Source organism: Carassius gibelio, chromosome A4 (genome assembly GCF_023724105.1).
Source record: "Carassius gibelio isolate Cgi1373 ecotype wild population from Czech Republic chromosome A4, carGib1.2-hapl.c, whole genome shotgun sequence".
Classification (NCBI taxonomy): Eukaryota; Metazoa; Chordata; class Actinopteri; order Cypriniformes; family Cyprinidae; genus Carassius; species Carassius gibelio.
Genome location: NC_068374.1, coordinates 36,373,831 through 36,397,139, shown reverse-complemented (window position 1 = coordinate 36,397,139; position 23,309 = coordinate 36,373,831). Strand labels below are relative to the sequence as shown.

At 34.5% G+C, this 23,309-nt stretch overlaps 3 protein-coding genes and 1 pseudogene across 4 annotated transcripts; 1 reads left to right on the top strand and 3 right to left on the bottom strand.

Moving 5' to 3' along the window:
• Positions 1-1,798: 1,798 nt before the first annotated feature.
• On the bottom strand, positions 1,799-5,153 carry LOC127980530 (cell adhesion molecule 4-like). Its single transcript, XM_052585452.1, has 5 exons — positions 4,953-5,153; positions 4,140-4,397; positions 3,704-4,033; positions 2,617-2,850; positions 1,799-1,966 (listed from the first exon to the last, which is right to left on the bottom strand). The coding sequence occupies exons 1-5, from the start codon at positions 5,014-5,016 to the stop codon at positions 1,929-1,931; spliced, it is 924 nt and encodes a 307-aa protein (XP_052441412.1). The 5' UTR covers positions 5,017-5,153; the 3' UTR covers positions 1,799-1,928.
• A 1,634-nt stretch (positions 5,154-6,787) lies between these two features.
• LOC127980546 (hemicentin-1-like) lies at positions 6,788-8,976 on the bottom strand (annotated as a pseudogene).
• A 2,805-nt stretch (positions 8,977-11,781) lies between these two features.
• Positions 11,782-21,287, top strand: LOC127980455 (cell death-inducing p53-target protein 1-like). Of its 2 annotated transcripts, none has more exons than XM_052585449.1 (5): positions 11,782-11,935; positions 15,121-15,274; positions 16,156-16,326; positions 16,868-17,138; positions 18,228-21,287. In XM_052585449.1, the coding sequence occupies exons 2-5, from the start codon at positions 15,190-15,192 to the stop codon at positions 18,337-18,339; spliced, it is 639 nt and encodes a 212-aa protein (XP_052441409.1). In that variant the 5' UTR covers positions 11,782-11,935; positions 15,121-15,189; the 3' UTR covers positions 18,340-21,287. The 2 variants fall into 2 exon arrangements, with proteins under 2 accessions (XP_052441409.1, XP_052441408.1); XM_052585448.1 differs by having other exon boundaries at positions 16,153-16,326.
• On the bottom strand, positions 21,285-22,891 carry LOC127980481 (DNA-directed RNA polymerase III subunit RPC10-like). Its single transcript, XM_052585450.1, has 3 exons — positions 22,622-22,891; positions 21,851-21,938; positions 21,285-21,704 (listed from the first exon to the last, which is right to left on the bottom strand). Exons 1-3 carry the CDS (start codon positions 22,730-22,732, stop codon positions 21,577-21,579), a joined length of 327 nt encoding a protein of 108 aa, XP_052441410.1. The 5' UTR covers positions 22,733-22,891; the 3' UTR covers positions 21,285-21,576.
• Between the last annotated feature and the right edge of the window lie 418 nt (positions 22,892-23,309).

The window sequence follows — 23,309 nt, the reverse complement described above, 5'->3', positions numbered from 1 at the left end:
ACGTAAAACTAGGGTAAAATGCAATATCTAGTTCAATACTAGGTGGCAGTGCACAATGAAACGTTCTTCTTCTGCTGTTTTCTGCCATTCGAGCTGCCTTGAAAAAAGCTGGAAAACGGGAGCCAGAGCAAAAGTAAATACTAAGATTGAAATTGATTTAGAAAACGAAATATATCCTCGAGGTTGAACTACATTGAAATCTAGACGACACCTGTTGTAAAACAAAGTTATCTCGGTGAGTGAAAACTATAATTTTGTGTTGATTAGCTTGAAGCTTAAATGGTGAAAAGATGGAAAAAATGACATTTAGTTGAACATTAATTGATTTTCTGCACATTTTTGTGTAGACTGTTTTTTTTTTTTTTGAGGCTTCTTCTGGTCACGGATCCCTGGTGTTCTTTCCACCGAAGCTGGATTCCTCTCTTTTTTCCCTGATGCCTGGTTCCCTGGTCCACTGCCTCAACTAACAGCGCTGCAACAGTTCCATTGGGTGGTTTGATATGGATGTTGAGTATTGAAGGGGTGGTTGGACAGTTAAAATATTTGAGTGCACTCAAGGGTAACAATTTTTTTCTTTGAAGGATTTTCCCTTTTGTTTTGTTTCATGAGATCTAAAAAGTTGTGCCCGATTTGTTAACATCAGTGGTACTAATGCTATGTGAACTGAACTAAATATTGAATTTTGAACAAGGAAATAAGGAAATTAAATTGAATAAGAGCTACATTCAAACTTTAATCTATTGCCCTGTGCTTCTTTTGGAGTGGAATCTGTGAGTCTTTGGACCATATGATTAGTACATAACCAACCTCCTCATCGAATCTAGATTTAGATAACTCCTACAATAGATCCTTAGCCTGCCTATAAGCAGGACATACCACCGTAGGGTTACAAGTGCATAACTGAACATAATTATTTGAAGGTTGACTTTTTTTGTATTAAAAACACTTTTCTTTTATTGGTCGGATGATATATGCAAATTTTTTGAGATAGGAATTTTGGGTTTTCATGAGCTGTATGCCAAAATCATCAGTATTAAAACAATAAAAGACCTGAAATATTTCAGTTGGTGTGCAATGAATCTAAAATATATGAAAGTTAAATTTTTATCATTACATTATGGAAAATAATGAACTTTTTCACAATATGCTAATTTTTTGAGAAGGACCTGTATGTGTGTGTGTGTATGTGTGTGTGACCCTGGAGCACAAAACCAGTCTTAAGTTGCTGGGGTGTATTTTAAGCAATATCCCAAAAAAAAAAAAAAAAAAAAAATTGTGTGGGACAAAATTATTGATTTTTCTTTTATGCCAAAAATCATAGGATATAAGATATTAAGTAAAGATAATGTTCCATGAAGATATTTAAATATATACATGAAGATAAAATGTAAATATATCAATACATTTTGATTATTAATTAGCATTGCTAAGAATTAATTTCGACAGATTCAAAGACAATTTTCTCAGTATTTACATTTTTTTTGCACCCTCAGAATCCAGATATTCAAATAATTCAAATAATCTCAACCAAATATTGTCTTGTCCTATTAAACCATACATCAATGGAAAGCTTATTTATTCAGCTTTCAGATGATGTAGAAATCTCAACTTCGAAAAAATTGACACTTAAGACTGGTTTCGTGGAGCACGGTCAAACACACACATAGATCTATCGATCTATCTATCTATCTATCTATCTATCTATCTATCTATCTATCTATCTATCTATCTATCTATCTATCTATCTATCAGGAAAAAAATATCATAAAGTATTCAGATATGTAACAAAAGTGCAATCATTATTAATGAGACTAATTTAAATACATACATTAAAAATAATTAAAATATAAGAATTACTGCATTTTACAAAGATTTTTCATCTATAACCCACCTGTAGATTCGATGATGAACACTTTGCTGTCACTTCACTAAGAGTTTGTGGCGATGCACACGTAATATCCTGGACCTGTGGAAAAAAACCAGTATTAATGCATACATTATATGATAATACAGAACCATTATATGCATACATAATAACAATTCACAATAACATGAGTTGTAAGAGAAATGCGATAGAGACTGCTTCTAATGAAGAGACTGTAAAGAAAAAACAAAATTAGAACGGATTTCAGGTTCAGTTGGTGGAGTTGGGGTTGGAGGAGAGAGTTAATTGCATGCAGCAATGTGATGGAAGAGACACTGAAGAAAGGGAATTTAAATAGACCACTTGTCTTAGATGTCAAGACTTTATTGGTACACGTCAGGAACAACTGTTGCTCAATGCTCAATTTATCTTTTTTTCAGAAGGAATTTTTTGTTTAATGGAAAAATTCCATGGATGTGTGTACAAAAGATTGACTGGTTTTAAACCCAGAAATCAAACACCGTGTACAAAATAAGAATAACTCAATCCAACATTAAAGAAAAAAATATAAAGTATTCGGATATGTCTTTATTATTAATTATCATTATTAATGAGAGCAAAACAACTAAGTTAAATACATTCAAACCAAAAACTATAAAATGGCATACAAAATGTCTAAATGAACATCAATGAAATCTAATTCAAATATAAGAATCACTGCATTTTACAACAGTTTTTCATCTATAATCCACCTGTGGATTCAAAGATGAACACTTTGCTGTCACTTCCCAGAGAGTTTGTGGCGTTGCACGTGTAGTTTCCTGGACTGAGTGTGGAGGACTGGAGCACTGAGGAGTTGATCTCCTCTTTCAGATGATCTGAGTACCATATGTACACAGGAGCTGGGTTTGCCTTCACTGTACAGTTTAGCGTGACCACATCCTTTTGAATGATGGTCTCTGTTGAATTCAAGTGTTTTGGTTTATCTGAGGAAGAAAAAGAGACATTTCTCAGTACACAGAACCATGATGAGCAGCTGTTTGTCATGATTCTGCCCTCATGTCCTTGATTTTTCCTAGTCTTGAGGCAGGATCATGGCAGACCCATGTTTTGTGTACAAGCACATGGCCTTGTCTTTGGGCCATGTGCTTGTGTTGTCTCATTCCCTTGCCCCGCCCCCCTTGTTATCCTAGTCTTGTCGTGATTGTCCTATCTGTGCCACCTGTCGTGTCTTGATTAGTTCCCCTATTTAGATCTCCCAGTGTGCTCTGTCCTTCGTCGGGTCATTGTTTCCTCAAATTGTTCAACTTATGTGTTCCTACCTGTCAGCCTCCTGAGATATCTTGTCCTTGTAACCCCTCTAAGAAGTCTTTTGTCTAGCAGTGAGTGTTTATTTGTAGTTCGTGTCTCCTGTTTAGAGTCCTTGTTTACCTTGTCTACTCAGTTTTTGTTAAATTATTTAGTGTCTACCCTAGCCCTTGTTTTCCCCCTCGTGGGTTTTGTTTTTCCCTTTTTTGTAAATAAACCCTTCGTGTTGTGATCCCTGTCTGCATTTGAGTTCCTCCTTGCCAAACCCTGACACTGTTATTAATAAAGCGGTACTGTACAACTGAAACCTTTTTTATTTGTGTTAATTTTATTCATAATATGTAATATTCGTTCAAATTCTAGGTTAATAAGCAATTGCCTGTGTTTGATGAAATATGATCAGTTCACCTGATCCCTATTACTACAAAACTTGTGTCACTGTGTCGCATGGTAAGTGCAACAACTACTAAAAGTCTGCTTGATTTGGACGTTAACAAAGATTAATTATAGGAGCTGATGGATCTTACTTACAATATACAGTAATGTTGAGAGGGTCTGATGTTTCCTTTGGAGGATATTGAGGTCCTTCTGCTCCCAGATCCAGCTCTGCTTCACACCAGTATTGAGCTCCATCATCATCTCTGTCTGGACGGATCAGGAGTGTGGGGTTTACATTCACTGGAGTCTTGCTATCCTCAGTGAAGGTGATTTGATCCAGCAGAGTCTGTCCTTTATACCATTTGACAGTGAGATACTGAACAGGAGCCACATCGTGAACATCACACTGGAGCTGATACTGCCGTCCCGCTATCATTGGTCCTGTGCGTTTCACAATGCTGATGGACACACTGTCTGGAGTCTCTGTGGAGGAAGATTTACAAACTCTGAAATCTGCAGTGATTAATGTACATTTATTAGATATTTCTGAGAATGAAAAGACAAAAAAATCAATAACAGAGAAACTGACTGTAAATAATGACTGGGAGCTCTACTTGACACGGTCTCTCATAGTTTATGTAGCAGAATGGCTGTATCTCCCATTCTGTCAGGTGTGACACTCTCCATGTGATCAGACTGTTACTGGTTTTGGGCACTGCTCCCTCACTGGCTTCCCATCCCATCCCTTTATGTGAGACTGAAGTGCTACAGTTAACTGCTACAGAACCGTTGTATCTCACAACAACACGCTGCTGGCTGAGCTGAACAGGACATTCAGCTTGTGCACCTGTTAAACAAAATAGGAAGGATTTCTTTTTTATATAACACTTGTTAATCTCACAACATATATAAAATGCACCTTTTCCTTAACATTCGGAACAATTTCTAATTTGATAATATAATATACAAAATCAGAAAATATCCTCACTACACAAATTTTTCATTTTTCATTTACAGAACACAAGCTATTTATTCACAGTATCTGCCTTTCCTAACTTTTCATTCATATATTATTTAATCCAACTGATCCTAATAGTTAATCAATGGATCAGTTGGTGCATCTACAGATTTCTATATACAGTGCTGTAGACTCTATAGTTATCAGTTCTAGAGTGTTGTACATTTCTGACATTTACTTAACAGTGAGAAGCTTGTCTATTGTCAATTATGATAGGGAAAAAAATGTCAGAACTGCATTTAGCACTCCAAATACTAGTCCTAATAGAGATAACAAAGTTATAACAATTTCATGTCCAATAGAGTACTACATAAAACAAATTTAGGCTCATTCCAGGTATCAGATGTTTGTACTTCAGGCATTGAGCAAATAAAGCATACGAACCTCTGAGACTCACAAGCTGTGAAACTGCAGAGAGATATACAAATCCAAAGAAATGTTGAAACATATTCAGTGCACTCAGGGAAAAGCAATTGAACAGGAAATGTTGTAAATAGACCAAACTTTATGACAGTAACTCTGAATATACGGTCTGTGGCTGAAAAGCTGTACTTCGAGCACACGATAATGAAACAGAAAAAGGGAACAAACCCCACCCCGGATAAAGAGATTTCAGTTGAATGACTCGTGTTAGTGGATGACAGCTGAACAGAAGCAGAAATGAAACTAAATGAACCAGAATTATTGTGATGAGTTGAAGTTATCTGACAATTTGCATCATGCAAAAACAACAATTATGTATTTAGTACTCATTCAAAACACTCATACAGCTAGCTGCTAGTCACTTGTTTAAAACCCCTTAACTGTCATTCACATTTTTGAACATAGACTTTATAGTGCACAATCCAAACTTAATTTTTTTTAAATCATGAATGAAAACATTTTGTAACATGATATATATATACCATTTACATGGAAATGCAATGTCTGATTTTAAAATGGGTTATACAGGAAGAATTTTGAGACTTTAAGTTTTCAGTTGATATATAATTTCTGATGATTTCTAAAATGTGATAGAGAAAAAGGCAATGAAGAAGTCTTTTTTTTAACAAAGGTCAGAACTCCTGTTATGATGTAGATTTTTGAGGATGCACTCTTGTCATAAATTAATCTATTATTTTTCCTACATAATTTTTTACAAAAAATATTGGTAAAATATATTACAAAACAAATATAGTCTTAGACATTTCCAGCGATATATAGTTTGTCAAGATTAGATTAGATTTAATTGTAATATAGTGAAGTAAATGTAGGCGTCCCGAGGTGACAGGTAAAGGGTTAAGTTTATCAAGTGTCACATTGGTAAAACACTGAAAAGTGAACTATTTTTACAGTAGGTGTTTAGGGAGGTTGTTCGGCTGCTAGCATTGTTTTAAATGAGAAACTCGTTCCTCGTTGTCACTGTTTCCACTGATCCTCACAAAGCACATTTGCCCCAACAAACTAAAACTGAGCAAAATTACATCAGTTTACACTGAGAAAGAAATAAATTCCAAAGAAGTCAAAGTTTATTTAAATGCTGTTTAACTGCTCAAAATAAATGTTCACGTGTAAATAATTAAATTAAATAAAAACAGGTCATTTACTCCAGCTCTGTTTGCCTTTTAAACTGTCATCTACATCAGTGGTTCTCAGCTGGTTTTGCTTCAGGTCCCAGATTTTACACTGGAGGCAAAGTGGTAACCCATTAACTCTACTGAAGTTGTTTTCCTTGTACAAGCAAACTGTATTTATTTTTTAATTACCATGAACTTCACCAATTAACATAACAGACTGGAAGGAAAACTTGCATTAAAAAAGTATGTTTATAGTGACTATCAGCTGTTAGATTTCATGCAAACATATAAAGGCAGGAATGTATATATGTGAAAGCTGTAGTAGTTCTCTGATCATGCATGATTGATTTACACTGACTTCACTTCCACAGTTGGGGAACTGCTACAAGTCAACAGAGTTTTATGGATTCATAGATTCAAACTGTTTGGGAGAAGATGAAAGTAAGAGAGGGAGAAAAAACTTCTCTTTTTTGATAATTTTTTTACCAGTTTCTTTCTTCTGTCTTTTTTTTTTATATGTATATTAAAACATTTTCCTCAATCTGAGTGACTCAAAGTGTTCTCTTTTTTAGATATGCAATGATATAGATATGGACTTAATTCAATGAATCTAAGTAAAGACCACTTTGTGTGAGGTCAAAATTGCCAACCATAGGAAATTAATAGAGGGCTATTTTTTTTTATTCAGTTAATTTTCACTTAATTTGTAATGCACAATTACAACAACTGGCATTGTCCATTGTGCTGTACAATAAATCATAACAGATATAATCAACAGATACATTCAAGCACAAAGTCACAGATGGCAAAAGAAGAGCATAAACAGTAAAATATCACATCACAGATTGTAGGCCAGATCAAATAGAAACTTTTTAGATAAGATTATAATTGTGGTATTAAGGCATTTTCTTTTAAAAATATGTGTAAAATAAAATATACGTATCAGCTATTATGCTGAACAAACACACAGAGAAATAAAGTGAGATTATAAAACATCCTGTGTGCAAAAGATTCTCATCTACAAGGGAAACAAGGGACTGATTTCCCTGTTGATCAAAACTAACATGTTTGCTCAGATTTGATGATGAACACTTTGGTGTCAGTTCCCAGATAGTTTGTGGCGGTGCACGTGTAGTTTCCTGGACTGAGTGTGGAGGACTGGAGCACTGAGGAGCTGATCTCCTCTTTCAGATGATCTGAGTACCATGTGTACACAGGAGCCGGGTTTGCCTTTAACTGTACAGTTTAGCGTGACCACATCCTTTTGAATGATGGTCTCTGTTGAATTCGAGTGTTTTGGTTTATCTGAGGAAGACAGAGAGACATTTCTCATTACTCAACAACATGATGAGCAAGTGTTATTGATAAATCAGCAAAAATACAACTGAAACCATAATGTAATAATTGACAAAATGATCTCAGTTAATATGCACATCTTTGCGTATGCTGAAATATAACAGTTGCACATCCTTCACACACTAGAAGGCCATTCAGAAAATATCAGCTGAATTATATGGCTAGCTTAGCAATAATAAACTTACAGTGCAACTCAACATTAAGATGTCCTGATGTTTTTTTTGGAGGAGGTTGAGGTCCTTCTGCTCCCAGATCAAGCTGTGCTTCACATCTGTATTGAGCTCCGTCATCAGCTCTGACTGGACGGATCAGGAGTGTGGTGTTTACATTCACTGGAGTCTTGCTATCATCAGTGAAGGTGATTTGATTCAGCAGAGTCTGTCCTTTATACCATTTGACAGTGAGATATTGAACAGGAGCCACATCGTGAACATCACACTGGAGCTGATACTGCCGTCCCTCTATCATTGGTCCTGTGTGATTCACAATGCTGATGGACACATTGTCTGGAGTCTCTGTGGAGGAAGATTTACAAACTCTGAAATCTCCAGTGATGAATGTACATTTATAAGATATTTCTGAGAATGAAAAGACAAAAAATTCAGTAACAGAGAAACTGACTGTAAATAGTGACTGGGAGCTCTACTACACACTGTCCCTCATAGTTTATGTAGCAGTATGGGTCTATATCCCATTCTGTCAGGTGTGACACTCTCCATGTGATCAGACTGTCACTGGTTTTGGGCACTGCTCCTTCACTGGCTTCCCATCCCATCCCTTTATGTGAGACTGAAGTGCTACAGTTAACTGCAACAGAACCGTTGTATCTCACAAAAGCTCTCTGTGGGTTGAGCTGAACAGGACATTCAGCTTGTGCACCTGGTAAACACATTGAGAACGATGTGATTTAAAACAGGTGAAGATACAGCACAGAATAGCAGCAAGGAAGTATCAGATAAAATAACCTGACCACGGGTCTACGTGCATCTAGAGCTTTGTATTTTATAGAGTTAGGTCAGAGTCATTTTGTTTTGGATTCTGCAGAAGCCTGATATTGTCATAATCATGATATGCAACAAAAAAACTTTACTGGTAAATGCAGTAGCAAGACAACATTTGGCAGAGTTTGTTCAAGCTCAAACATGTAAACTAAATAGAAATGAATTTAAAACTCTAAACACTGCTCCTAAGAAAAAAAGTTATAATCATTTAATCTCAAAGAACATAAAAGCTTCAGTATACAAACCTGTGAGACTCACAAGCTGTGAAACTGCAGAGAGATAAACAAATCCCAAGAAACGCTGAAACATATTCAATGTGCTCAGGGAAAAGCAAATGAACAGAAAATAATACAAAGACCCAGCTTTATGACAGTAACTCCGACTGTACAGTCTGTGCCTGAATAGTTGTATTTCAATAATGAAACAAAGAAAAAGAACAAACCCCACCCAGAAAATATTTTTTTAGAAGTCATTTCAGTGGACTGACTCCAAGAACTGTTCCCACTAATGGGTGGTCTAAAAACAGAAGCAGAAATGAAACTAAATGAACTCTAGTAACAACCTGAATTCTTGTGATAAGTTGAGTTGTTTTTACTCTAACCAGATAACCAGAACCTCTGTAGAGACTTGAGGCTGATTGGCAATCAACAATAATTTATGCTTTCACAGAAATTTAACTTGCAAAACAACAAAATCAAAACTGAAATTACTGTAAAACATTTTCAAGGGATTCATGGCCGAAAAAGTAATAATTTTATTGCATGCAGTGCCCTCTTATGGTAACTACAGAATATAAAAGAACAAAACCAGAAACATCTCAATCTCTTCAGTGGTAAGTGTTCATCCACTGCATCAAAGGTCTGTAGTTGTACAAATTCAGAGTTACAGGATTAGTTTTGAGTTGACAAACCCAAACCACTCCAATCTGGCTTTGATGATGCGGATCATCAGCTTTCTGTGTCAGCTCAGGCTTTGATTTTGTGGAGCATACTTTGCTTACATCTGATTGGTCCAATTTCAGTTTGAGATCTCTTACCCAAAACTTAGCCTGCCTTGGAGCAGGTAAAAGCCAAGCCACTTTCATGGTACCTAAAACCCAGGATTGGTGCAAACTAAACTGAAACTTATATATATGATATACAAAATTGCCCCAAAATTTATTTGTTAAAATATATTTACATTTATATATTTTCTTCTTTTATATATTTTGAGCCATTTTTGTATGCATGGAATAAAAAGAAGTAATAAAACCGTCAAATGACTGGCAACAATGCCTGCCAAACAAAAAACAAAATGAAGGTAAATTATCCTAATTTTAATAAATAATATATATATAGAGATTTTTTTTTTTTTTTTTTTACGGAACCTTTAATTAAATGTTTTACAAAAGAGGGATTTTCTGAATTATTACAATGATATATATTCATTTAAAAATAAAATGTTAGAAAGTGGTCAAATGACAAGCAATGACAGCTGCTATTTAGATTTCATTTAAATAAAATGCAAAAATGAATTTGTTAAAATACCATATATTTACGTACATATATTTTCTTCTAATATATTTTTTGCCAATTTTTGTATGCACAGAAAAAAAAAGTAATTAATCTGTCAAATAAAATGCAAAAATATTGTGCGGACATTTTCATTAAACACTTTATTTCATTTTATTTTATTTATTTTACAGATTATTCCTGAATTACTTCATTGTAATACATATGATTGAGCTGATGTATAGACAAAACTGCATTAATGACTGCAGTCACATCATCAATGCTTTCTGGTTCATCCTGGACTCAAGCACTAGCTCAACTTTCTTTTTCTACTGGGCATCACTTTGGTCAACCTACATTGTGCTTAATAGTGATATATAAATAAAATTGACATTGACAATGAACAACTCACAAAACACAAAAGAAACCCTTAAAATGTTGAAGAACTTACAGATCTCTAAAGATCTCAGCAGAGGAGGATTAAACAACTCCACAAACAGCATTACCAGCTTCATTAACTTGATTTCTTTCATAACAATTTCTTATTGAGAATTAACAGAGGTTTAGATATTGAACTTCTTTTATAAAGTTTGATGTTACCAAATGATGATGGAAATCAGTTGTTGCTTTGGTTCGGCTCTTCACCCTTGACTTTCTCACATAAGTTTTTTTCTTTTGCTGCTTCAGCTGTTTTTAGAACACTTTTGTTTTGGCAAAAAAGCAGGTGAAACTAAAATTTGGCTAGTGGTTGTTTTAGATTCTGACCTGGCTGTGTATGTAATATTATACATTTATTTTACTTGGCTATGATGTTTTAAAAGCTTTTGCAACTAGTGTGTAGTGCAAGAGTGTGAATCTCAACAATGGTGACAAAATATTCAGATAAACAGATCAGCTCTGAACACCACAAAACAACCAGAAAAAAGGATTTTGTTTATTTTCAGGTTGAGATTCATGCAGTGATTCTTGATGTTTCTGTGCATCTACAATACATAGCTCACAGCATTTTCTTCATATTAACTTAAAGCTGAACATCAATAACAAAAACAATATGCTATAATGTCACAAAACAAAATTATATATATATAAACAATCACACCAAGGCTAGTATCTTAGTAAGTTATTCTTAATGACCAGCAATACTTGATCAGATTTTATTTATACAGTGAAAGTGTTTGATCATAACAATTCATGAAATACCTGCAATATGGGAACCATTGGGTTGAAGGTCCAAATTGCAGTTTCAAAAATATTTGTTTTAACTGTACATGTGTGTAAGTTTTGTGAGCAGGCAGCCACAAATGCACACGTACAGCCATACACTGTAATCAGGACAGTAATGTATTTTTGGCATTAAAAAATATATATGATTAAAATATATATAATATAATATAATATATAATATATTTGATATATGAAAAATAAATTTTCGGCTAAAATAACTAAAATAACTAACTAAAATAAATAATAATAAATATTAAATAACTAAAATAAATAAAACCTAAAATAACTAACTAATAAATAAATTAAGAAATGTTCTAAATGCAATGCTCTTTGAAGGTTAGTGTTTGGTTATATACATAAACCCTGAAAATAATTATTAGGAAATATTCTTTATGGATTTTCTTTATCATCGACTAAAAAAGCCGTAACTTACCTCTAACTACGACGAAGGCTTAATATATGTGAATATTAAATAGGTAATGCTGACGTTGCGTGGTAACCGTGAAAAAGCGTCCTCTCAGGCAACCTCATTAATAATAATTATCCAAGCCTTCGTCATAGTAGGAGATGCAACTCACCAGTGGGATTCACATACTCCTCCCATCTCCCATGTTTACGTCAAATCCTTCCCAGCAGCGGATGTTGTTGGAAAAGGGGTGCTACAAACGTCAACGTATGAGTTAGAAACCATCGAAAAGTTCACAGAGCTGATATTTCCATCATCACCGAGGATACAGAAGGTAACGGCTCGTTGCCAGAATATAACCGGCTCTGTGGTTCTGTGCGCCGGTAGCGTAGCTGCAGCCGTCAGGCCTCTGCTCGCGCGTTATTTACAAGTATGACCGAGGGAATTTAATTACTATCGTTTATCGTCTGTGAAACGGTTTTCGTTTGTAAATTTGTTCGTGGCTTTTTTAACAGATATCCTTCGCTACCATGTTAATATGAATAAAGGACAGTGAGACATCTTAGCTAGCCAGGCTTGTTGTTGCTTACTGCGATGAATGAAGATTGCATGTATGCAATAGAGCTGGACATGGTCATTCTACACTTGTGTGCTATTTTTGGGGTTAGTGTAGAGACCGGGGCTTATTTTAGCCAGAGTAACCGTAACTAGATTTTCCTTCCATTGATGATGAGGCCAGTAACTATTGACACAAATGGCAATTTGCTTGCTGGTTCTTTGTGATGGTAAATCACAGTAAAAGTTGAGTAACAGTGAAGGTTAGGGTGGTCTTATGCAATCAGTGCTCGCGGAGATGAAGCAGGTTGGATAATCACTGATCTCTGTTTGAGCCATCATCTACTCCAGAAAGCACCAGAATAACCCAGGGCTTCTGTGGGACTTAAAAAGTTTTAGTTTTCCCTTCCACTATATATGCTAAGGCAAAAAAGCGAGTCTTATATGTGAGCAGAAAGTCTTAAATTCAAGCCATTAAATAATGCATGCATGCATAAAAAAAATCTTCCACAGTAGTTTGATTTGTTTTATATTGCAAATATTTAAACATCCTTAAATCAAGATACATTCACATGAGATGCAAACTGAAAAAATGAAAAAAATGAAGTGAGTTTGTGCTTAAAACCAGAAAAAAAAAAACAACAACTTTGAAGCGTTGCTAATACAAGACATTTACATTAGATTGCAATTTTCTTGGTCTTAAAAGAACTTAATTAACTTACATAAAAAAGTAAAATATGTGGAACTGCAGATGTTTTCCTATTTGTAGAATAATAATTTGATAGGAATGCAATGTAATACAAACTTTAATTTCATTCATTCAGGAGGTTTTCCCTCAGGATGTTTTCCTTCAGGACAGAACACAGAATGACTGCTAATAAATCTATCCATTTGAAACTAGTTTGGCAAAGTTTACCCAACATTGGGTTACACTGACTCAGCGCTGGGTAGGTGTGTGAGAGGGTTTCTTCATTTGTATTCAGAGTAAATATGACCCAGCACTTAAAAATAACACAATAAAATGACCCAACAGGCTTTTTTTAGTGTATGCGGTGTTAATGTTTGTAATCAATAGGAAGGCCATCAACTGGTTTGTATCAGATCTGTTTTTTTTAAAATTGAAGTTGAAATACCCTAATCACATGAGAGAAATGCATCAGTTATGTTAACATAATTTGTGTTTATTGAGAGCACATTCTGTGTAATCCATTTCCAGTGTCTCAAGTATGGGATGTGAACTGAGCAGCAAATCACTCTCATAAACCAACAGGCGTTAGGTTCACACAACATTTATATGCTCCACATAAAGTATGCCTTTGTTTTTGCATTTCCTGCTTCATCCCCAGTGGCTGGTGGCAATCATTCCAAGAAAATGCAAATTTGATCATTTCTGTTATATCACCTGCTGAGTCACGAAAGGGGACACACCTACAGTATTAACATAGTGTCTATACTTCGATTTGGGTTTCAAATGAGATGCTGTTTTCACCACCATGATCTTGTTTCTCATTTGCATTTATTTTTCCTAAAATGAAACTAAATGACACATATTCCACATAAAGCAGTCATCGTGTGACATCTAGTTAGTCTTGACCTACATATCAGAGTTTCCAAGAATACTGTGCCATTGTTTTTCCTACTATAAATGTTATTACTTTGAATTCTCAAAGGCCCAAACTATACTTACACCCAAGATGCTGAAGATCGCATCTTATTTTGTAACATTGCTTTGTATCCAAGTTACTTATTTTATTTGTCTGCTTTTGTTTTATATCTCTAGCTTTCATAGCTGTCTGGTACAAGAATCTTGATACGTTGAACTAACTAGGTAATTTTTAACCGACAGAGAGAACGATGCACCTCACCACTCAGGCACATGTTATTATGAGGGTTATGCATTATATACTACTGTTCAAAAGTTTGAGGTTGGTAAGATTAAAAAAAATAGTTATGAAAGAAATAATTCATATGTGTCCTTTTTTTTTCTTCACCAAGGCTGCTTTTATTTTATCAAAATATTGTGAATATTATTATTTTCCATTTTGAAATATTTTTATTTAATTCTTATTTATACCTGTGATGTCAAAGCTGATTTTTAGCAGTCATTAATCTAGTCCTCAGTGTCACATGATCCTTCAGAAATCATTCTAATATGCCGATTTGCTGATCAGTTAACAGTTCTTATTATTATTATCAATGCTAAAAACACTTTTGCTGCTTAATATGTTTGCAGAAACTGTGAGACTTTTTTTTTTGCAGGATTCCTTCACTCATAGAAAGTTTAAAAGAACAGCATATATTTGAAATAGATATAATTCACACACACACACACACACACACATATATATACACAGTGTAAATGAATGTTATTATTATTTTCACTGTTAAAAATGTTTGTTCTGCTCAATTGTTCGGTTGATTTGTTTTCAGGGTACTGTAATGTCTTGTAACATCATACATGTCTTTACTGTCACTTTTGGTCAATATAATTTGTCCTTGCTGAATAAAAGGTTTAATTACTTTAAAAAAAAAAAAAAAAACTACTGACCCCCAAACCTTTTATAATTATATTTTATTTTGAATGGTTTATCATATAGTATATTGATGTAGCTTGTACATCTGACTCAAAGATGATCATAGACAGTCTTGCAGAACAGTTTTTTATTTCATAACCTGTATTATTATTTATTTAGGATACAGATCTGTATCGATGAGGCACATGGCTTGACCAACTGACCCTTATTAGTCTAAAGGGCAAACAAAATCTGTGTTCGTAAGGGCAGATCATTCATGATTATGGACACTTTGGTTTTATTTGTGGTCTCAGGGGAATGTAGGCAGTGAGTCTCTGTAAATATGTGGATGTGCTTCAAATGCCTCGGCAACAGTAGTCAGGGATAGCACTATCACATTACAGTGTTTGGGTACTGAACCATGCGTGTGGCCTGTTTGTGTTCCCCTCAGAAACACTGCTTGAACATCAGCACAGTGTGAGGAGAGCTCCCATCTCTGGCCTCCTTCCAGGGAACCAACATGTCCAGTGACCCCCCTCCTCCATACCCCGGGGGCCCGAGTGCCCCATTTCTTGGGGAGAAAAATGGACAACCTTCAGTTCCTGGTAAATTCCTTGATATTTTTCTGATCTCTATTAACATAAAATAAATAGTTTTTAAACCTACTTTGAAGACAGTCTCACAGTATGTAAATACAGTGTTATGTTTCCCTTAAAGGGATAATTTACCCACAAATTAAAATCATTAATTCATTAATAAAAGTCATTAATTACTTGTGGTTTTAAACCCATACGACCTTTGTTCATCTTCTGAACACAAATTAAGATATTTTTGATGAAATCCGAGAGCTTTCTGACCCTCCACAGCCTATATATATATATATATATATATATATATATTGGGCGTTCGTTGGGGTTTTCCCTCTTCTCCTCGCTTTCCTTCACTTTTAAATAGCTTATAAATGCTTGTGCGCATTTTACTTTCACTAGCTAATAAAATGGGGTCAGCTGCTTGGATGGAAATCAACAAAAAAGTACAAACAACAAACTCACTTAAAAAGTTACTCACTTTATCTTTTGTTAAAAAAAAATAAACAAATAAAAATACACCATGCTATAGACCTAATATAAAATAAATAGCATACACAGAAATTTTATAAAAAAAACTACAAAATTTTTGAATAATACAAATACAAGTTATATAAATGATTCTGCTATATTTTAACCAATCTTTTTAGTGACATTTAAACTAATTTATACTTTAAACCCATGACGTTTGTCACATACAATCTTTCACTTAAATTGTTATGCTGATATAGTCATTTCTAAGGAAAACTTTATTTTAAAAAACAATGCAAAATAATTAATACAGTCATTTCACTAGTGGTCAAAGATGTTTGGACACCACTGCATGTTTAAAATTAATTATGAGCAGATCACATCTCACCAGTTCTTTTATTTAACATAAAGCTGTGTTTCCTCAGCAGCCAGTGCTCCAGTAACGACAGGACCTCCACATGGGTATCCACTGCCTCCAGAATATGGACCTCCACCTTATGAAGCCACACTTCAGCCTGGCTTTGTTCCTCCGCATGTCCCAGGAGAAGGTCACATGCCTAAACCTGTGCATATGTCAATGCCCATGCCTCATCCTCACGGTGAGTGTGCCTTCCTAACTGACACACTATTGCATCAGCAGTCATTCGGAAACATTAGCATTTCAGAAAGAAGAGCAACTTACAAAATAAATCAAAACCTGTTTCACTTTTTAAAATACACATTCTGGTCAAAAAATGGTTGATTGGTGAACATTAATCAGTATAATTTTTTTGTGTGTGTTTGTAATCTACCATTGATATTTAATAACTCGCTCCGAACTGAATTCTTGCAAAGGAATAGTTCAGGCATAAATAAATATACTGGCATAATTTACTCACCAACATGTAATTCCAAACCTGTATGACTTTCTTTCTTCTGTCTAACACAAAAAAATATATTTTGAAGAACCAAACAGTTTTGGTTCCCATTGACTTCCATAGTATTTTTTGCCCATACTATGGACATCAATGGGGCCTGAGACCATATGAACATTCGTCAAAATATCTTTTTTTGTGTGTTACATGGAAGATGGATACAAGCTACATTGTCCACAAGATCTATTGTGTGCAGGGATCTTTAAGATTCATTCATGTGCTGCAGGTGTTTACTATGCTCCACCTGGACACTTTCCTCATCCGATAGCCGAGCACTATGGCCCGGGGCCCAGTCACTTTGCTCCAGGTCACACAGCCACAGTTCTCGCCCCTCCTGGTGCCACCACCACCACCGTGACTGTTCTACAGGGGGAGATGTTCCAAGCGGCTCCAGTGCAGACGGTTTGTCCACACTGCCAGCAACCCATCGTCACCCGCATCAGGCACGACATCGGCTTCACAAATACTCTTATCTGTATGTTCTGCTTCTTTGTGGGGTAAGTGAGCCGTGGAACTCAGCAGCACAATGTGATCTGATATGACCTCTGCAGGGTTATTATAGATATATTTGAAAACCAAATCACAACCATAAGAAATATATGTACTTAATTTTTGCATTGACTTAGCATTCCTCATTTTCATTTAGTGTAACTTAATTTCCTAAAATAACTAAAACCGAAATGAAAAAAAAAGATAGCTATATTAAAAAAACTGACAAAAGCAAAATAAAATTACTATATATATATATATATATATATATATATATATATATATATATATATATATATATATATATATATATATATATATATATATACATCTTTTTGTTATGTTTTTTTCTTAATCTTGGATTTTGTTGAATTTAGCAGACATACATTTTCCTAAGAAATAATAATAAAAGGTTACGATGAAGCTTTTTTTCTTCATTATGATTTCAGGACAGTTGCATCACCCTGGCATTTGTAATTTATTTTAAACAAGTTTTTGAAAGAAGGCTTTTATGTTCACCATGTCTGCATTTATTTGATCAAAGTAAAGTATTGCAATATTGCAATTTAAAATGTCTGTTTTCAGTTTGAATATATTTTAAAATGTAGTTTGTTTCTGTGATGCTAGGCTGAATTTTCAGCATCATTAGTCCAGTCACATGATCCTTCAGAAATCAGTCTAATATTCTGATTTGCTGCTCAAGAAAAATTTCTCATGATTATCAATGTTAGAAACCATTCATATTTTTTTTTGTGTTAACCGTGATAAGTGCAGTTCAAAAGAACAGAAGTTATTTGAATTAGAAATCTTTTGTAACATTGTAAAAGTCTTTACTTTCACCTTTGATCAATTTAATCCATCCTTGCTGGATAAAAAGTGTTAATTTCTTTTTAAAAATCAAACTGACTCCAAACATGTCAATAGTGATGTAAATTAAGTTTGGCACAGAAATATTTAAGTTTTCAAAATAAAAGAGATGTATTCAGGTCATTGCGTGCATGAATTGCATTTTTAATTTAGTTTTGAATAAATTAATTCATAATGAGCCCTATGATACCTCTTAGAGATTCCTTCTGACTTTTGTCTTTGTTTTGCAGTTGTGATCTAGGTTGCTGCTTGATCCCCTGTTTCATGGATGACCTCAAGGATGTGACACACACTTGCCCAAACTGCAAGGGCTATATTTACACATATAAGCGCATATGCTAACAGTTTATCCCATCAGCAATCATGCTGTGTCCTCGTTCTGGTGGGTGTAGACGACCCGTTTTCATTTCCCTCTGTTCTCTGTGGTCATTTTGCCAACATATATATCATTTTGTACAGGCACTTGACATAGTTACTGATGTCTCTAAAATTAAGCAGAGGTTATTAGCAATCATTGAAGGATGGGTACGTTTTATATGATGCATGATTGACATTTACATTGTGTCATCCAAGCACTGTTTTTTTTTAGTAGTGCTAAGTGTGTACATTTAGAGAATATGTGAAAACATTAACCTTGAAAAGCTCATCTGTGAATATTAGTGTGTAGCGAAACTACATGAAGTTCACTGCAGGGTCAGTATTGTTGGATTGTAGGATTATTATTTTATGCATTATTGTTTAAAGTCTTAGATGGCTGGGTCTGAGACTTTTGAAGTTCTGGGGTAACGTGATTGCTTTTACATGTGAAAATGTCTCTATAGTTGGCATGATATGCAAATGTTATGGAAATTGTTTTCTTTCTCTTTTGTTTTCAATTTCTTAGATTTGTTGATAAGATTCAATTCCTGTTGATTTGAGATATGCTTATCAGTGTAACATGCATTGTTGTATAGATGTCATTTTAGATGAAGGATTTCTGTTGATAAAGGGATCTGTATGTCCATGTAAATAACATTTGATAATTTAGAGATGCTAAATAGCTTTCATTAAAGCTCATGGTGTTTTAAAGGAATAGTTCACCCAGAAATGAAAATTTGGTGAAAATATACTCACTCTCAGGCCATTCAAGATGTAGATGGGTTTGTTTCTTCATTGGATTCAACAGATTTAGAGAAATTTAGCAGTGAATGGCTGCCGTCCGAACGAGAGTCCAAACAGATGATAGAAACATCACAATAATTCACAAGTAATGTGAGTAATCTACAAACTGTGTTTGTAAAAAAAAAAAAAATCAAGACATTTTTAACTTCAAACCATTGCTTCCAGAAATAAATTAGAATCCATAATTCATATTGCTTTACCCAACTGTTCCTTTAATATGGGATGCAGTGATGCTAGGGACATATTTGTGGAATTCAACCAATATACATTTTATTTTAGAACTTTGAATCAAAATTATAGCTAAGGTGTTTTTCAAACAACTATACTAGCTGTTCTGTCTTGTCAGTAAGCTGTTTGAGACTTCTGTAAACTATCATCTTTTATTCAGGTCATTATTTTTATTTCTACTTGATGTAGTGAAGTTGTCTTCAAAAAGGGAATACATTTTTGGTAAAGGCTGTTCTGCTTTGCTGTTGGAGCTCACCAGCATGATGAAGGTGGCTGTATGACAACACTCTAATCTTGCCTAGTGCTCTATTGGGCCATATGTGCCCTCACGCTGGGCTGGTTGCTGAACTGGGCTTCATAACTCAAAGCAGATTAACCCTTCGCTTATTAATACTGTGTGCAACAGGCCACAGGGATTTAAAGGATGATTGTCCTGATCTTCCTTTTGTGTGTGTGTGTGTTTGTCTGGTCAGATTGTGATTGTGATTTGAATGGAATTATCCAAAGATTTTCCTTTATTTGGTTAGGGCTATTTCTGAATAGCTAAATATTTTCTATAAATTTTGTTCTTTTCAGAAATGTGATTTACTGCTGAAATTAGTACGAAGGCTACAGCAGCAGCAGTGCTTAGACACTATATCTCAATATTGAGACGTCTGTTTTTTCATCTTTTGTTTAAAACTACACTTAGTAAGCTTTGGCCTTGTATCGGTTTAAAAAAAGAAAAGAAACCTGCATGCGTCTCGCGGAATAACACATTGTTTTGGTTGTGCTTCGGCTCTGCTCCTCTAAAGTGGATGAATGTAGTTTGACGCACTGCTGTATCGGTGAGCGGGGTTTCTTTGGTTTTTCTATAGCGAATACCGTTTTGAATGATCCATGGCCATTTTCTCTTGTTCGTTTTGACAACAAAGTTTCAGCTTCTTGCTTCTCTCACAACATAAACGCGAAGATATTTTTCTGTACTGTATATGGATATATGCAATTTCCCGCAAAATTCGTCCCGACACCTCTAAAATATAAATGATTATTATAGGGTGATCAAGTTGTTTTGGGTAAATAACCGACATGGTTTGCACTCTTTAGTAATACACACACACACACACACACACACACATATATATATATATATATATATATATATATATATATATATTTTCTTTCTTATTAAGAGGTTACATAGTGTAATTTCAAAAGAAGATTCAGTTAATTCTTTTTACCTGTTAGACAATCTGCCAACATTATAGCTATTTCACAATCAGACTTTACGTACTTTTCCATTGTACTATTTAACACAAAAGAAACATGTAGCAATCTGTCTGTAAATAGATATAAACCTGGTGTCTCATTGTATATTATCTTTTTAATCAGATCTGTCCAGTGAACACTGACATTGGCTCTATATTCCATATGCAGTCATTACAGAAATAACTTTAGCCACATTCAGTTCTGATTTCAAAATATCCAGCAGAAATCCCAATGTACTATTTTCTGACTGAAAAAATTACTTAATCCTATCTGCCATAATTTCATTCCCTCACCCATGACTTGTAATATAATTAAGATACCTCTCCATCATCTGCAAAAACTACATGTCTGTTATAATCTCCAGTAAATATGTATGCATGATGGGATTTTACTTGCACAATCCTGTCTGGCTCCCTTTAATTTAATATGCTCTTGACTACGTAGGTCTACTTGCTTTGTGAAGTGACTTGATGCTGTTGCAGACAATAGATGTCAAGCTTGTGTTACATGAATGCAGCTGTAGATAGATGCCTTGAGAATAGTATATGGCACTTCACCAGATGCCATGCTCAACTCAAGTCTTAATTAAATGTGTATGTAAAACAAAACGTATGGACTCATTATTTGAACAAATAAAAAGATAAACTGTGTTATATATGAGAAGTTGTTTTTTTACTTGCACACGCACGCACAAACACACACACAGTCATCATGCCAGAACAACCAAGCTGTAAATTATGTAGTTACTGTCATAATGATGCATTCACATTTCATAATAGTGAAAATAAAGTAGTTGATGAATAAATGGTGTCTGGTTTTTAATCCAAATAAAAGCCACCATTTTGGCTCCAAGAAATAAATATAAAATCTTCTGATGAAAACCGTATATTCTATTATGAGGACATATTCTGAGCCTCAAAGTCAGAAACCGAGGTCTCTGATTTAATCTCTCCAACGATGCCCACATTGTATATTGCAGCACTTGTAGAAGGTTGTCATTGGTTCATCGGCAGATCTAGTCTGAATCTGCATAAAGTAGGCCCTTGGGTGCTCACATTTTGGACAAGGTTCTTTAAAGAAAAAATGAGAAAGTGTTACACCTCAAAACAAATCTAGAAGGATTACAAATGTTAATTTAAAGCCACCAGAATGTATCGTCAAATATTCATTAGGCATACAAGTAGTGTTTTTATTGCACTAGGATACACTGTTTTACCTGGAGTGGAATCCACATTTTCCCAAGCAGCAGAGCCCCCGAGAACATCATCAACCTCCTTCAGCTTGGGGTACTTCCTGTTATTCACCTGCCAAAATAATCAATAGTTAGATCAGATATATGTGTGTTTTATGTTGACAGAGTCTCAAAAACTAGTGACAGCATTTTTGGTCAATGTTCTAATTGAGGAGTCCTTTCTCTCCTATATCATTCCAAAGACTGCTTTGTAGTGCATGTGAATGTAATCCAGACATACTACATCGTGTTGTGATTGTCATTTAATCTTGTACTCTTTTTCATATCGCATAGTACATATTAGGGACGTAACGTTATGTATATTCAGATACAGCAACTAAATAAAAAAATATCACATTATTTCTCCAGCGTTCGAATAAACTCATATATGATATAAAATAACAAAAAAATGAAATTTTTTCCATTTGAATGGAAAATGTACATTGTTTAATTCGAATGTGGTGTGCTATATCGTCATAATGTGAATAAACATTAATCGTAAATATTCGAATCAATCGAATCGAATGTCCACATATTAACGTTACATATGTTGGAAGCGAACAATAATTTTATCCCACGTAACAGTTATCTTAATCGAAGGTTCACGTCATCAGATATGCTGGCATCATAATGTCCTATCATTTCATCTTCAACGTATTTTAATGCGTTCCATTCAAAACACAGCACGGGTTATCACGTATTTTAATGAAACGTATTTTAATAAAAAGTGTATAACTGTTATTAGTAACTCATTACCTTCCTGGTGATGTTGTGCACATATGGACATGTATTACACGCGAATCTGAAGCATTTCTGCCCCTCTTCCACGATTAACACATTCCCACAGGTTGGACAAAACAGCAGCATTTTCAAGCGGTTATATATAATACTGAATACTAAATACTGTTATTTTATGATGCAACCAAAGTTGGTGTTTACACACATTCTCGCTACAGGAAACACATGGCGGTGGGTGAATGTTCCTCAGTATTCTGAGCTCGGCAAGAAACGAAATATTAACGCGAATAAACATTAATTATTGGCCATATAATAGTCTTATATATACTTAGACATGTCAGAAAATATATAAATGTTAAATAAAAATATTAAAATGTAAAGAAACGTATCTGAGATATCAAGTCATAATACAAAAACGTATGCGGAACTGAAGTTTGGTGCATCATAAAAATGTTCCGATAGCGTGTTTGTTAAAAAAGTGGATATAAGGACAGCTGGCACGTATCAGAACTGTAGATGTAATTTTTTTTTTTTTTTTTTTTACAAAATAATTGACCGGCTATGTAATTTAATTCGGTTTAAATTGACAAATAATTTAATAAACATAAAAATAGAATCTGACACTTGAATGTCTTGTATTTCAGGATAGTTTTCGCTTATTGTCAGTTTATAAATGGATGAATTAAAGGAAGGATCCCTAAAGAAT